This window comes from Adelges cooleyi, unplaced genomic scaffold (assembly GCF_023614345.1).
Source record: "Adelges cooleyi isolate 19-005CV unplaced genomic scaffold, UGA_ACOO_1.1 ACOO_flye_CR_arks_rails_tigmint_CR_PRNA_23, whole genome shotgun sequence".
Classification (NCBI taxonomy): domain Eukaryota; kingdom Metazoa; phylum Arthropoda; class Insecta; order Hemiptera; family Adelgidae; genus Adelges; species Adelges cooleyi.
This window is the reverse complement of record NW_026095893.1, coordinates 13,882,229-13,898,515: the sequence shown is the minus strand read 5'-3', so window position 1 is coordinate 13,898,515 and position 16,287 is coordinate 13,882,229. Positions and strand designations below refer to the sequence as shown.

The following is a 16,287-nucleotide window of genomic DNA, read 5'->3' as shown; positions in this document are numbered from 1 at the left end:
ATTTACAGTATGATTTGTACGCTATGATCAACGTTATATACTGTAATTATTTACAACTTATTGACTCATTATAATATATTGATATACTATATAGCGTTGTATTATGTAGATACTCTAGGTATTATACGACAAACGGAAACAGTGGCGGCCGAGCGGTAAAACTCAATTGTTATTAATGTCGTTATAAAAGGAGACAAATTTTATAGTGAGAATAATAAACTTTAATACTTCGGGCCCTAACATTGATTACGAAGCGTGTTCACATATGAAACGGTCATTAAACGCGTTCAATTTGAACATAAAGTAAATAAAATATATTACACTTATTTGTTTTATATTATATTGTATTATACAGTATACTTGTAAATAATTACCACGATTTTTACGGCGTTCCATAAGTTTAGCGACATTAAATAACAACAAAGGCTCCTTATATACTGTGCTATTCGTGTAAATTATGTAATAATATTTTTGCAAGAATTTTAATATATAAATATACATTTTTTTTTTTTTTTGGTAAAAATCACTTAGCTAATTTTTTATTTGGGGGGGGGGGGGTGATTGATATAAAATCATAAAGTTGCCCTTGGCATGAATTTATGTTAATACGGGCCTGACGCTAATATATTATTTTGAAATAAATGTATATTTTTTTTATAGATTCAACAATTTTTTTAATTTTTTTAATTTTTTTGAAACATCATAAATTGATTTTCGCTTCAATTATTACTATATGAACTGGCCTCCAGATGGTTTCTATACCGTGATGTGCAATGGAATTGAAAGAACACGGCATATTATGTTTGTTGTTATTATTTTTTTCTTTGTATTGCGTGCGATTGAAGTTATAATATTATTATTATTATCTCGAGACTAGTGGTATTATTATAAACTTGATACACTTGTATAAGACGATTAATGAACATAATTATTTATAAAAGTACACGATTAATACCGGATTGACAGGATTCCATCAATATTTTTCTGTTTATAATAATATGTATATAACATATTGTGTTTTAGTAACAGATTTTATCCCAACTGTGCGTGATGCTGGTCGAATAATTTAAGTATATAAATAAGTTATGCCGGAACCAAAATTGATACTCGACTTAAAAATAAAACCCCAGCCCAACTTCAAGTCAACTATATAATTATATTTTTAACTATTTTGGCAATTTCGATGCACGTGTTAATTTTGAAAAGAAAAATTGATTTTTAATAGTTGCTACATTATTGTAGGCACTATATAATATGTGGATAATTAAATGTATGTAGAATCGTGACCAAAATATTATTTGACAGTGCACAGTGTATGCCAAACTAAATATAATTGTAATAACTATAAAGTATAACATAAAATCATGCTACTGGTTGTTGTGATAGTAATTTTTTTTTTTTTTAAACAAAAATAGTATTATTTGTGGTGCGTAAATTGCATGTTAACACCCTGTTTGTGGCGGCAACGGCGTGAGCTTATATTATTATGATAGGTACATTTTAGTAGCACGTCCCTCGCTCTGTTTAGGGAAATAGTGTACATCCAGCATTGGCGAGGTTTGAGTAGTAGACGGGTGGAACCCTACCACCAATAGGTTTTATTCGTTAGTTTTTAATTGAGTCATATAATTGAATGTCGACGGCCTGACACTCCACCCTGTGTGCGCAAAGAGATTTATGGGTTTTTGTCTATAAGTTCACACGAGACAAATGTATGTCTGCCGGACAAGGGTGCGTGTCTTTTATGAAATTTCTTTGACACTGTTTTGATAATGAGAACTCTAGCCAGTCGCGTTTTTTGATAATTGATTTCTGTTCGGTTATACCTATTTGCCTTGGAATAGGTAGTTAACCAGTAGAATTTAGTCCACAAAACAATTGTAATCGAACATGTATAACAGACCCAGTCGAGTTTCTCAAGCGTAGTTGTTGGTAACGTATTTGGGATTTGACGAACATGTCCATATATATATTATATCAAAACAATCGTTAAAATTTCGAAATCTGTAACTAATCTTATAACACCTACATAAATTATAGACAAATTGAAATCAACAAATAGAACAAATATATTAATTTATATTGTACCTAGATATTATTATACAAGCGACGAACAAACGTTATGAACACACATAATATGCTTCAACAGTTAATTGAATAGTTAAACTAAATGTTTCGTTTTAAGTCGATAACAGTTTGAATGTTAAAATTCAATATCGAGCACACTTAAAAAATTGCCTTACCTAAATTTAAAAGTAATTATTCAAATTTGGTTATAAATTGATCGACCAGTCAAAAATGTTCAGCAAATTATTCTTATTTTAAAAAGTTAATTAAACATATACATTTCAATTTACGTTTAGTAATTTTATAATATGTTAAAACAACACGAACGAAATTGTTTTCAAAAAGTAAAACTCGAAAATTGTAATTTTTTTCCGAGAAAATTAGTGTGTAACGTTGAATGGTTCAACCCGTATATATAAGCTATATTTCATTAAAGTAGAAGTAATTAAAAATGTAACAATAATTATTAAGTAGCCAACTAAAAAAAAAATAAAGACACGAACAAATCTTGCAAACGAAAATCAATAATAGAGTTTTCATATAATTGTTTTTTTTAAATATTATAAAACTTCAAATAGCACAAAATAAAGTAATTTCAAAATGTTACTAAATTTGTTTTCACTGTCGATGGAGAAAAAAGTTTTTAAAAACATTTTCACGATATTTTTGAAATATTAATTTTATATTTCTGCTGTCTGCGATATTACAAGTACATATTTTAGTTGTTGGCTGTATTAAACTATTATATTATATTATGCTGCCGCTAGTGTTTGTATACATAATAATAACAACTTGCCTTCTACCGTCGTTGAATATAGTATCTCTGTACTCATTCTTGGCGTTTATAATGTAGTTTATGCTCATAGTAAACAAATTAGACAACCAAACACAGCAGTATTTTTTTTGTCCCAGCAAGCAGATAGGTACTAATATACATTGAGGATTTAGTAATATAATGTTTCGCTTAACATCGCTAATTCTATAGCTATTGAGAGCCTCCCGTTGTGCCTAACTGTTTATAACTAATTACCAGAGCTATATCTTGGCTTGTTGGCGGCACACTAACACAACGGACACTAAATCATCTGTATTATATTCTTGAACAGCTCTGACCGCGTTTATTGCGACAGCTTCTATTTATCCCATCAGTATTGTTTGTGTATTTTTCACACTCCCCCCCCCCCACACAAAGACCACGAAAAAGTATAAAATATTGTACCATTTTATAACTATTTCTTATATTATTATAATAGAGTATAGACGATTAACGACATTTCACAAATCCTAACAAGTTTTTTTTGTTTTGAGTTTTTAAAATCCCAAAAGTTACAAAAAGTGAGATTTGTCTTTTTTGATCTAGATAGGTAGTCATTTTGTGTTGTCAACGCTAACAATACACAAAACTATCGTTCTTCCACTTAATGTAAAATTGACATCTTCTTCAATCTTTCCTAATGTAATGTAATTGTGTTATGTTTTAGCTTTACTCGGCTGGCAATGAATCGGATAGGCGCAGTTTTCTGGATTCGCTGTTCAGTTTTATGCAAGAACAAGGTGAGTAAAAAAACTCTTTTACTATTGGCCGTAATCACACTACCGTTGTCTGTCAACATGTCCACGTGTAAAAACATAGTATAACGGTCATGATAACAATTAGCTAGTTATTTACGACTAGTAAGTCCGTAACAAATAAATTAATATATTACCCATCGATTATGCGTTAACATGGTCATTGTTAAATAAAATACGAACACATAATGTAAGATAATTAACCGATTGAGGTCTTCACAATAATTTTATGAAATAGTATTTTTATACTATTACAATCAAAATTAATTATTACCGTGAAATTTACATGGCGCGATGCATATTTTGGATCAACCCTCTTATATCGAGTGCAAATAAAACATTTTTTAATAAAGCTTAGTAGATTTCTTTAGTATAAAAATATTATGGTAATGAATTTTAGTTTTATTAGAAATAAATATTGTTCCATTGGAACGTCACTATTATTTACACAATATTCATTCGTTGGTATTGATTATAATCAACAACATAAATAAAGTCATTTTCCCATCAAAGGCGTGCAATGGAAACAAACCGGTATAAGATCCGATATGTGACTGTATCACTATATACTTGTATTTCATATTTTCTTGTTTTATGAAATAGTTGTTGTCGAATATGCAACGGCCACCGAACGTTTTCATGTTAATTGTTATAAAAATTATTCATCAGACGGTTTGTTATTAGATTATGTGGGTTTTCATCGATTATGCTTAATTATCGTGCATGCCCAATACTCATTCGATAATTATTCGCTCCCGGCGCATTAAACATTAATTTATAATATTATATACACCATAAAAACTCAACGGCAGCAATATATATATATATATATATATATATATATATATATATATATATATATATATATATATATATATTACAACGTTTAAACGCACTGGAATGCATTGCCATTGGGTATGAGAAATAGAAGAATAATTTATATGGATTTTTCGAAGTATGATTAAAAGCGCATAATGTATTAATTATTATTCGAAAAACATGAAACACCGTATGGTGTGGCTGTCTACAGGGTGTGCTACGATAGTTTAATTAATTGTGATTTATCATAATGATTACTAAGAATTATTATTTATCTATAAAAAAAAACTCAGATAGTCAGCCGGTAAAGGCAATACAAGCAAAACATCCACCTGTTAAAGCTACGCAAGCGCCCAAAATTAAAAAAAGCCTTTTGGAGGTGTTCCAGTAGGGTACAATTTCTGAAAAATTATTGCTACTAATTATAGTACAATTATTGGAAACCATTTTTTTCTCAAAATTCCAACATGAAGGTGTACGAGTTATAATGTACCTCATACTTTTTTTAATTCAAAGATTAAAACCTAATGTCAAAAAAGGCGAGACATGGTATCTAATTTAATCTTAGTATAAATTATCAAAAATTATAACTAAGCTACAAATTGTATTTAAATAAAATTTATTCGATTCAATTTTTCTAAATAGATTTTTTGATATTAAGTATACCAGGAAGACATTCACGATGGTATTGACTTTTCGGAATTTCTCGTGACAATGTGTAGTCGCATCTATATGTTCTATTATCAGCTGATATAATGCATACAAATAATTTTATATTTGATATGTGTAATTTTATTTTTGTTTTCATACAGTGGCATATATAGGATGTATTTACGTTGTTTGATGCGCGGCGTCGTTAAAACTTATAAAAGGTCAAAAGGAAACGTTAATAAATAGAAATGCATATACATATATAGCAACATTATATAAGCTTATTATAAAAAACATACATAATACAATTTTATAGGCAAATAAAAACCAAACATCAAGCGTCATGAAATATCGATTTTTCTGAAACGTGTGTTGTATTATTCCAATAGATGTTTGAATGCATCATGAAAATTATTTACCAATTTATGACGGCTATGAACATAATAAACCGCGTGGTTTCATATTATTATTGTGCACGTATATTCCGTTATTCCCTTTCTGGTTCGAACATCAACCCAAAATATTTAAAAAAAAAATCATGTCTTTTATGTGTAGCCCCACTTTGAAAAATCAATTGTTGTTATTTTCGTACGTGACAATGAGTGCGAATACCAATAGGTTATGTATTCAATATTTTAATTTCCATTAGATTGTTTTTACGAAAAACGTTTTTTACGTTTTGAGAACTTTAGTGTATTTTTTTTCAATGTGGCGGCGCGTGTTAGATAAGCTTTTCCAATAACCAAATATTACAATAAATTAGCATATTAATAAACAAACCGTATGACATCCGTTTATGTGTCCATTTCAAATTTTCTAACATGCAATAACAAATGTCAATGTTTTACGTCATGCGCTGGAAGGGGTCGTAGACGGTTCACATAAGTTGAAACTATCACCTTTTTGTTTTTTATTATTATTATAGTATTGCCTAATGTGTAATTGATGGAAATCGATTAAGTGGATCCATCGTTGAGTTTCTATATTTCACGCTTGACTATACCAGTGTAGTATAGCGTCTATAGGCAAAGGGCAATAAGGTGTATAAAAATGAATGAAGTAAAAACCACCATCACATCACTATGCATATAATATTAACAAAGAATAATTGTATTTTCTTACTCAACACTAGAGTGACAATTTATTTTTTCTATTTTTATAATAGAGAGTCGATTATGTATAGGTATATTATATTATATATTATGTATTATGTATAAAAATGATTTATTCTTTTTGTGAGGTATTAATTTGCATAAGTACACATATTATTAACTTTCAAAATTTAAATGTCTCCCATTTCAAACGTACGCTTGAATTATTATTGCCTTTAATTTTTTTAATAAATAATTATTTATCTATTTTATAATATAGTAGTTTTGGCAAAAACCTCGGATAGGCAGTCACATCTTTCGAGAAAATTCAAATTACAGTTAATGTTTACAAAAATCAAATAAATATTTTATTTGAGTTAATAAGTACAGTGCAATCAGCAGCACTCGCTGTGTATTAATATGTAACCTTGGTCGCATGACGAAAATAATAATTTCAAATCGTTAGGAATTTCTCAATAATGTGCAAGAGTGTATTATTATAATCAAAGTTCACGCGACATCAAAAAACTTGGCGAACGATAAAACCATAAAATGGATTTGAAACGCTATAATTTATATTACACCAAAATTAAACGGATAATTTAAAACCGATTTGCATTAAAAATATAATGTTCGTTATCCGCAAATGAGTTTAACGACAACGCTATTAATTTCTGTACTTGAAAACTGTTGGAATTTGTGTATGAAACATTATACATGTTGTTGCAAACGACAAAACATTTATTATCGAAATCAATATAATAAATGTATTTAAGGATACATGGCCGCTGATTTTTATTTGCCTACTTTGGCCTTGGTAGGATGTTGAAACCAAATATTGATTGTGTTTTAATAATTATTTAACAATAATTATATGGCTTAACCATTTTATAAAAAAATTTAGTGAGCCAGGTACATAATTTGGTAAATCATTTGTTTTAAATATTATACTCTTAAATTCTATATTCGATAAATGTCATCAATAATCTAGACATTCTGTTCTGGTTTTCACAATAATTATGTGTAGATCTATCACTAACCTATGATGCAAATAGTAACTATAAACTCACTATACATTCAAATAAGTCTGTTAGAGGTATATTTTAGGTAGACCTATTACAAAGTACCCGTCTAATATTATTGATTGTAGATAGTTTTAGTTGAAAATATCGTTCACGTCTGTTCTTGTTCAGTAATACCGATATAAATTATTCGGTATGGAAGGAAATGAACTGTGATAAAACGTTTAAGGGGTAGTCAACACAAACTGTACTGTGTAAACCTGGTGACGTAAATACAACGTTGGAATCGTTACACACATGCGGCAAGTCAAAATGATTTATGTCTCTCACCCTTGAGTAGATAATATGTTATTAAATTGTATCATTGAATACAATTCGAATACAACGACTAGAGTTGTTTTTTTTTTCAAAAAAAATGCTATTTGTACTTATACAACGGTAAAATATCGTTTTTTTTTTTAGATAGTATTGTTTAGTTTTTGTTAATCGATTCAAGGATACTGTATTTTAATATTTACAATAGACCTCTGAACATGAACAATAATATTTCGTAAAAACAATTATTAAAATGTATCAATGGAAAATTAACGAACGATAACATTGAAAGCGAGTGCAACGAGAGACAAAAAACTATTGGACCGCGAAATGTACTTTTAGGTATTATTATTCTCATTTTGTTGAATACTACATAATGCATAAATCATAATTCTACAACTTCATACAACTTAAAAAAGATACGATGACAATATGTTTACCTATCCGTTAATTGTAATAAAGCGTAAAAATATATATTTTTTCATAATATAATAATATTTATATTATAAAAGTGTGTACATTTTATGTTACTTACACCGGACTTGAAAAATGTATAAATAACTTAAACCCACTGGCGGAGATCAGGGCACCCTCTACTAAAAACCTCAGAACTTAAAATTAGTGTTTTTCAAAATACCTACATTTATTTTTTACTGAGAGATGTGTTGAAATAAAATAAATGTAGTACTATTAGAAGTTTTAAGGTTTTTAAAATTCAAAGCTCCTTTTGATCTCCAACAAATCTTAAACCTATGTTAAACGTTTGAATTTAACTTTTCAACTTAAATCCTACTCCAAAAGACTCTTGAGTAGTATCGTTCTTTTTTGGACATAATATTATTACAATCTACATCGACTGACGTACAATAAATTATTGTTATACTATATTTTTAACGGATATGCAAGTAGAACAATAATTAAATAACGACAAATGTTTCCTAATGACTGTGTTTTGGAATAGCTACCAGCACATGCAAGCATGTATATGTACATTTGTATTTTTCGGTTTATTAGTACAATTAAAGCGACACGTATGTTTTGTGTGTGTAGCGTATACATACTATAATACAATAAATATTATTTAAAAAATAATAGTAATTATAACTATATGAACGATAGTCGTTAGAAATGTCACGTGGCCGACGAGCTCAGTGACAAATCAAAAGAGAATATATTATTTCAAAAAAACACACAAAATAATTATAAAGCTAATTTGTTTTGGATGATAATTAACGGAAATGCATGTATTATTATGCACACGTGCCGTTCGTCTTGCATTTTATTTAAAAATTAAATAAAAAGCTATAAATTAAAATTAAAACACAAATTTGAAATGTATATTTTGGTGTATGCTTTTTTGTTTTAGAAAATCTAACGAACAATAACGCAACAACATAAAATGCTTAATTATACTGACTAACTTTTGAAATCGCATAGACACTGCCACGACACCGACACGTGTAAAAAAGTGTATTTTTTTAACGATAACAATATAATTTTAAATAATTCATTAATTGTTTAGAAATTCATTAAAATAATTATACATTTAGCCTGTAACTGTTGTCTTTTTATGGATAATAATTTATTAACTAAAAACATAGCTACAAATATTTGAATGACTTTAATTAATGTAGTAAATACCGTTATTAAGGAGAAGACAGGAAGGAAAACAAACAAACGCCATGGATATATTATAAATTAATGAAGTGATCAGACTAATACTCAACTGAGAGAAATCCTTACAATTCTAATAAATTAGAATAATGTGAATATTGTAATATTATATTCTAACTATTAATGTTTAATAACTATAGTAGGTACGTCATGCATTTTTTACAAATCAATTTGTTATAAGTTATCATTGTACAATAATTAATTATAATTTACAACGTATACAGCGGTTATTTGGTTAAAATAAAATGTACTACACAGTCATGCGTGACTAATTTACAGTGTGTACACATCACATCACAGTATGAACAGTATCGGATACGATAGTAATATAATTGTATGCAGTAATGGTCGTAACACAATAATAGTAATAATAATAATAACAATAAGGCGGATAAGTAACGAGGAGTGTACATTTCGAGGAAACTTAAGTTTTGCAAAACAAAATATATTCAAAAGAGCCGTGTCCGGGTATATTAATGACTGGATTATCTCGTGTGTGCTTAAGTAGTGTTAACGATACGAATAATAAATAAAACAAAAATATATTTTCGAGAAATAAAAACAAATGCATTTTTCATTTTTACAACCGACAAAATGGCGACGTATGTCCAATATGTATGTGAATTTATGCATATAGAGATTATTAAGAATAACGTTTACGCTTGATAAACGGTGGCGACGTGTGTGTACATTGTTTTGCGTTCGTCACGTCCGTTTAATACAATATGAGCTAAAAAAAAAAAAAAAACAATATCGAAAAATTTGTAACGCTCACGTTCATATTATTTTTATTATGTATCCTATACGCTCATAATAATAATATAGTGTTTTTCTGATGGTATTAACAATATTATAAATAATAAATTATATATTTTATAGCAATGAGTATATTTTATTGTTATAAAAATATAATACAATCATAAGATGTATAAACATATTCTTCGAGGGGCACGGCTTAAAGAAAAATATATAAAAAATAATAATATACATATACGCTATCGTATAAAGCTACAAAATGATTGAATCTTTACTTGAAGATTTCTTTCTGTAAAAATGTATAAATCCGTTAAACTTTTATAAATGCGAAAAATAAATTGCTAACGTTGTGAAAGACGTTCTGAAGCGAAACGGCCAATTTAATGTTTAATATATTTTTTAATAAGAAATAGACTTATGTTGAAAATGTATAAGTGGATAATTTTTAGTTAGTAATAAATTTTTAATTTGACTGAATACCATATTTTTTTTTGTCATATATTTGGTGCACTGATATGAGTCGAAATTCATGTCATTTCAAAAGTTTGATTTTTTAAATTTAATAATGAGTGTATAGATAAACTTAATTCAGTAAAATATGAGTTTGTAAACTTGTAGATTTTTATATTTATAACAAAAATTGTATAGTAATATATTTATTGCAAGTTTTTTTTTAGAATTTTGACATTAAAGTTTGATCGAATACGCATATAAAAAAATATAAATCGGTATGGTTGAACATATTAAGCTCAACGACGCGCGTTGTTAAGATGTTGTGATGTTTCTTTGTGCTCGGACGGAGAGAGACATAGAGAAACATATAATATAAATTTCTTTAAATTATTCAGGGTCAAAGAATATTATATTGTTATGCGTCTCTGACCCGCATCACCGGCATATTTATCCATAAAAAAAAATCATATTTCAAATAACTTCTTTGCGCGCGCATATAAAATATTATAATACTTTTTTTTAACAGTCGATTTTAATAATAATAAAAAAAATATAATATATAATATAATATTTTATACGACTTGTATATAGCGTTTGAGGTATCGGTTAAGCTCGGGTCGTCTTTGTGTGTGATTAAAACTCGTGGTTTTATGAACTCGACGATTACCCATAAAAATATCATCGGACCGCCGCCGATTAAGTGGTTCGCAAAAGTATACCTTCCGGCCTATATGACCTGAATGGAATGTTTTATTCCCCAGCGGTTCGTGGTGGTCTTCTGTGTATTTCAATTATAAGCAAGTAGGTAGTAAAAATGTTCAGTGCTCAGCCTAATAAAATTAAGTTACATCAGGAAACTGTATACTAAACAACTCTCTGAAAACGCTGTCGTTACATTATAATAACGCGAATCTAACTAAATAATAATAATAATGATGGTATAAGATTGTAATGTTTGATTTTTTTCCTTACTAGATCCGTACAAGACTGTCAATAAAATAACAACGCATTAAAAAAAAAAAAAAATCATATCCGGTTAAATTGTGAGTGAAAAAATTATGATGAAAGCGTATGCAAATTAAACCCCATGATATAAAATATATATAATATCTATTGCGCTTTTCTGTATTCTATACAGTACTTGAACAGTACACTTTGAATAAAAAGTAATAAATATATTATATATTTTATTACCCAACTGTACGTCGACGACTGTGTAGTAAATGAAACGCACGGCAACCGAGTTGTAAAAATATATTATGTGACGATTCAAAACAATCAGATTCGTTTTTGATAATAAGTTATGTTTTGTTATTGCACTCGAGAAAGAAAGTGATAAAATTATTTATCACTACACTTCAATGTGTAAACGTCTACACTCAATTCCACTATGCATTGTCATAGATGTTTTGCGTTAACATAAGGAACCGTTATGTTTAAAACTTATACCCCCGGTAAAACGGGGTGGGTATTAAAATAATAATAATGACACATTGTACGTTCCTCGGGCAATGCTCATTCGAAACTAGTCATCGACCAGTCGTCTTCTTTAAGTTGGCCATTCTCATTTGAATAATTAAACAGAACAATATCATTAGTACATCAATAGTTATACAACAAACGCACTCTTTTAAAAAGTGTCATTTATTTACCATTCTAACTTCCGAGTTTAACCGAAAATCTATTTTTCATACAGAAGACAAATATATCGCGTTGAACAATTTGAAATATCTTAATGACAATAATATATTTTTGTTTTGAAAACGGTTATTTGTATTTTCTAGTCTGAACAGTTGTATCACTATTATTCTTATATATTATACACTTAATCGTGGCCACGGCCTTGGATTTCACCACTCCCCTCATTTTTCTATGTTATACTTATAATGTATTATATTTTATGTTATAATTATTATTATAAAAATCCGCAACAGCCACCGTCGTGGTATCGTATGGCATACATGTGGAAATGACAACACATGGCCAACAGATTTCGGGACATTTCTATACGTGCAAGAGTGTGTGTGTAGCATTAAAGTGCAAAATACAAGCCAGACAGACCGATATTCGGGAACCCTCTTTTATAATATTAATATGTGCTCGCGTATAATTAACTCCTGTGTCTAGGGCGCGATATAAAATCCCGTGCAGGACATGTGTGTATTCGCCCCTATTCGGGGTATACAGAGCGACGACCGCGGGGTTGTTACCACCCCCGCCACATATGAATGGCACCGCGGTCGTCGGGGATGCAGAAAACTAACGGGAAACAATCCAGACGACGGCTGCAACATTCAGTTTCAACAAATATATTAAATAAGACTATGTATGCCCAATTCATCATTAATAGTACACGCATTAATAAAATATACTCGTTGGATTACACTAAATAATGGGTTCTATTCAATTGTGCATTAACATGTTGCATACTTAAGCGACTTAAACTAGGCCCTAACCATTGATTTCATGTGCACTCATTCTAATGTCCCTTAGAATTTATTTGCATGGAAGGAATTGCTTATAGCCCAGAACCTTCGCCTGTGCAATTTAATATTAAAAAAAAACAGCTTGCCGTTTAAGTTCTTGTAATGTTATATTGATGTAGTATCAATATTAAGGGGCGCCTGTAAACTGATCTTGTTTTTTCATAAAATACGGTATTAATAATTTTTGACCATATTTGGTTCAGATTAGAAAAATATAACCATTAACAGGGTCTACAGGGGTACGTGTACAAACTACAATATTCTGCTACAAAAATGCCTGAGTATAGTAGTATTATTACACGTTATTGTTTATTAATTATAATAGACGTCTTATTGTATTTGTAGAAGAAGATGACTATGAGGAGGAGGAGAAGGCGAGCCGCGAGATAGAGATAAATAACACCGCCCAAGGACTATAAAACGTCCGGCCCATTTACATAATGTTATGTATTATAAATGTAAATGTATATTTTTTGTGGTACTACACCAGTTTTTTGCCATCCAGCCCGCGGTAAATATTTGTGATTTTGCATTTTGTTTCAATGCGGTCTGCCCAATAATACACTAGTTAAGTATAGCCTACAGTTAAGTGCGTACACACGGTCCACTAATAAAGCAATCGACCATTACAATAGTAAAATAATGCGTTACCGTTATTATTTTTATTACTCAACACTTTGCTAATGCCCATTCGATTTATCATTAAAATAATAAGTTTACCAATTTGAGTATTATTTTATGCGCACTCCTCGTGCAATTCTACTTGAAAACTCTCGCCAAATGAAGGGCCCGAGGGGTTTTTAATTTTCCAAAAACTAAAACATCCGTTTAAATCAAGTTTCTCAACGACCAAACCGTAATCGGATGAACTACCAAAGTGCCGATAAACGCATCACGATTTTGAAAATGAACAAATTCTGTTTCGACGTATTTTATACTTGCCGCGTATAAAAAGTATTTGATAACTGAAGAACATCTAAGCGTTGGATTTTGGTTTTATAGTAACCGTAGTAGCATTATGGACAATAGTTATAGAGGATTTCCCGTATAAATCAACGTTTCAGCACTATAAACCTTGAACGGAATTGAAAAAATATAATGTAACATTTTTTTATATATATTTTTTTTTCACTATTTTTTATGTACAAAACCAGAATATTTTTTTTTGAAACTTTTTATTACCGAACCGTAAATCAACTAGCCGTTAAACACCATATCTATTAAAATATAATAATCACCCACCGGCTAAAGAAGACGGTAGCCTTCGAAATGTGCCTGTACAGTCGTCAAGGATGAAGGATCTAAAACGAGTATGAGGAAAATGCGTGTACACTAATTTGGTATATATATATATATATGTGTGTGTGTTTATAGAAATGTTTTATTCAACTATATCGATACTAAATCTAACTAAACGGTTTGTAAAAAACCCAAAAGGCGACAAAATGTTAGCTATGTCTTGTATTAGTTAACATTATTATATTAAGGATGATTCGTGAATATTAGCTTAAACAAATTTTTATTTGTGAATATTGTATGGACTTGAAAAAGTTTTACATCATACGCATTGCACGACTGAACATAATTAATATTTGCATATTGATATTTTATAAATTTGTTCTCAGATGACTAGTGCTAAAGCCCTTTTGGCCTTTAACATTTTATACCGTGTTGAACGTATGAAAACTAAATCAGATTATTTCATATATTCTAAGCCATAGACAAAAAATAGGAGTGACAATCGGAGGAAAACTTATACAAATGCTTAGATTCGCAGACGACATTGCGTTAATTACCAAAGACGAAAAAGAGATGGAAATTGCATTAGAAGTGTTTTGAAGAATATGACCTGAAGATAAACTGGAAAAAAACTAAGGTTATGGTATGCCAGAAAATATAACAAAGGCACAGACTCCAAATTCAAGTGGGAAATAATCATTTAGAACAAGTAAACAGCTACAAATACCTAGGCAGTTTAATTACCCAAGATGGTAAGACCACTAAGGAAATTTAGCTAGGATAGCGCAGGCGAAAACCGCTTTCATTAACCGCAAGAAATTACTATGCTCGAAGAAAACGAGTATCCATATAAAAAAACGATTAGTTAAAATATTTGTGTGGAGCGTGGCTCTATACGGATCAGAATCTTGGTTAATAAACAAAGCAGAAGAAAAACATTTAGAAAGCTTCAAAATGTGGTGCTGGCGGAGGGTGCTAAGAGTGAGTTGGACGGAGTTCCGTACCAATGACAGTGTACTTGATGAAATAGGTGAGCCTAGAAGATTATTAAGATCAATCAAAGAAAGAAGATGGAGACTTATTGGACATACCTTAAGACACGAGGAGGAACTGCACCACACAATTTTGGAAGGACAAATAGAAGGCAGGAGAGGCAGAGGACGTCCAAGAACAACGATAATAAATAAAGTTATTAAAGATGCCGGACTGAGGACCTACAGAGAACTGAAGAGAATGGCCAGTAATAGGGAAGAGTGGAGGGAGTACGGAAGTAGAATGCTGTAAAACCAACCTAAGGGTTGAATACTAAAGAAGAAGACGCCATAGTGAAAACTGAAAAAACAAGTTTTGTTTGCTATTTTTTTTCTTCCGGATCAATCTATAATATTATTATGTCGTGCTCTGTTATTACCTCCTATTATAATAATCACACTAGTAAGTACTATATTGTTATACCTAAAAATAGATATCAGCTAAAGTGTGTTATTTCACGCAGTGTCCATTTTCGCGGCTGTATCTCGTAAGTGTATACCTACTGTAAAATATTATGTTTAATGTATACTTTGTTATGCAGGGTCCGTGGCCCTCCCTACACATGTAGGTGCCCAATCTCGGAACTCGGTTGAGTGTATTTATTTTGTAATAACGATAATAACGGTGGAAAGAATGTTTCCACGCCCAGAAGTAAAAAAAAAAAAAAAAAAAAATGTAAAAACACCCTAGATTTCTTTTCCACAAACATGGGTTGTGTCCGTCAAAAATAACATGCTTGATAATACTATGTAAATATTATTGATATTACACTCTCTCAGACGCACAAACACATAAGTATTATAATAATATAAAAGAACGGCCGACGGTAAATCACCGGTTATACAAGACATACAATAATGGAGAAAAGTGGTCAAGGCATGCGACAACAACGCTCTAAGTACGTGTAAGTACACACACACACACGCACAATACACGACTTAATGACCTACGGCCCAACCCTGCGTTTATATTATTTTTGTTATTATAGTGTACAACGCCTGGACGTATTCGAAACAATCACGGGCAACGTTATTCATATACTATTATTATTCCTTCGGTATTATTTAATACCGACAGCGGTAGTGTAAAATGTTAACCGAATTCGAATTAAGT

At 30.1% G+C, this 16,287-nt stretch overlaps 1 protein-coding gene across 1 annotated transcript in view; it reads left to right on the top strand.

Moving 5' to 3' along the window:
* Window positions 1-16,287, top strand: part of LOC126835401 (AT-rich interactive domain-containing protein 3B-like) — a 58,880-nt gene that overhangs the window by 28,482 nt on the left and 14,111 nt on the right. Inside the window, exon 4 of the mRNA XM_050567971.1 lies at window positions 3,549-3,621. Coding sequence (XP_050423928.1) covers window positions 3,549-3,621 — 73 coding nt within the window. The remainder of the gene's footprint in view (window positions 1-3,548; window positions 3,622-16,287) is intronic.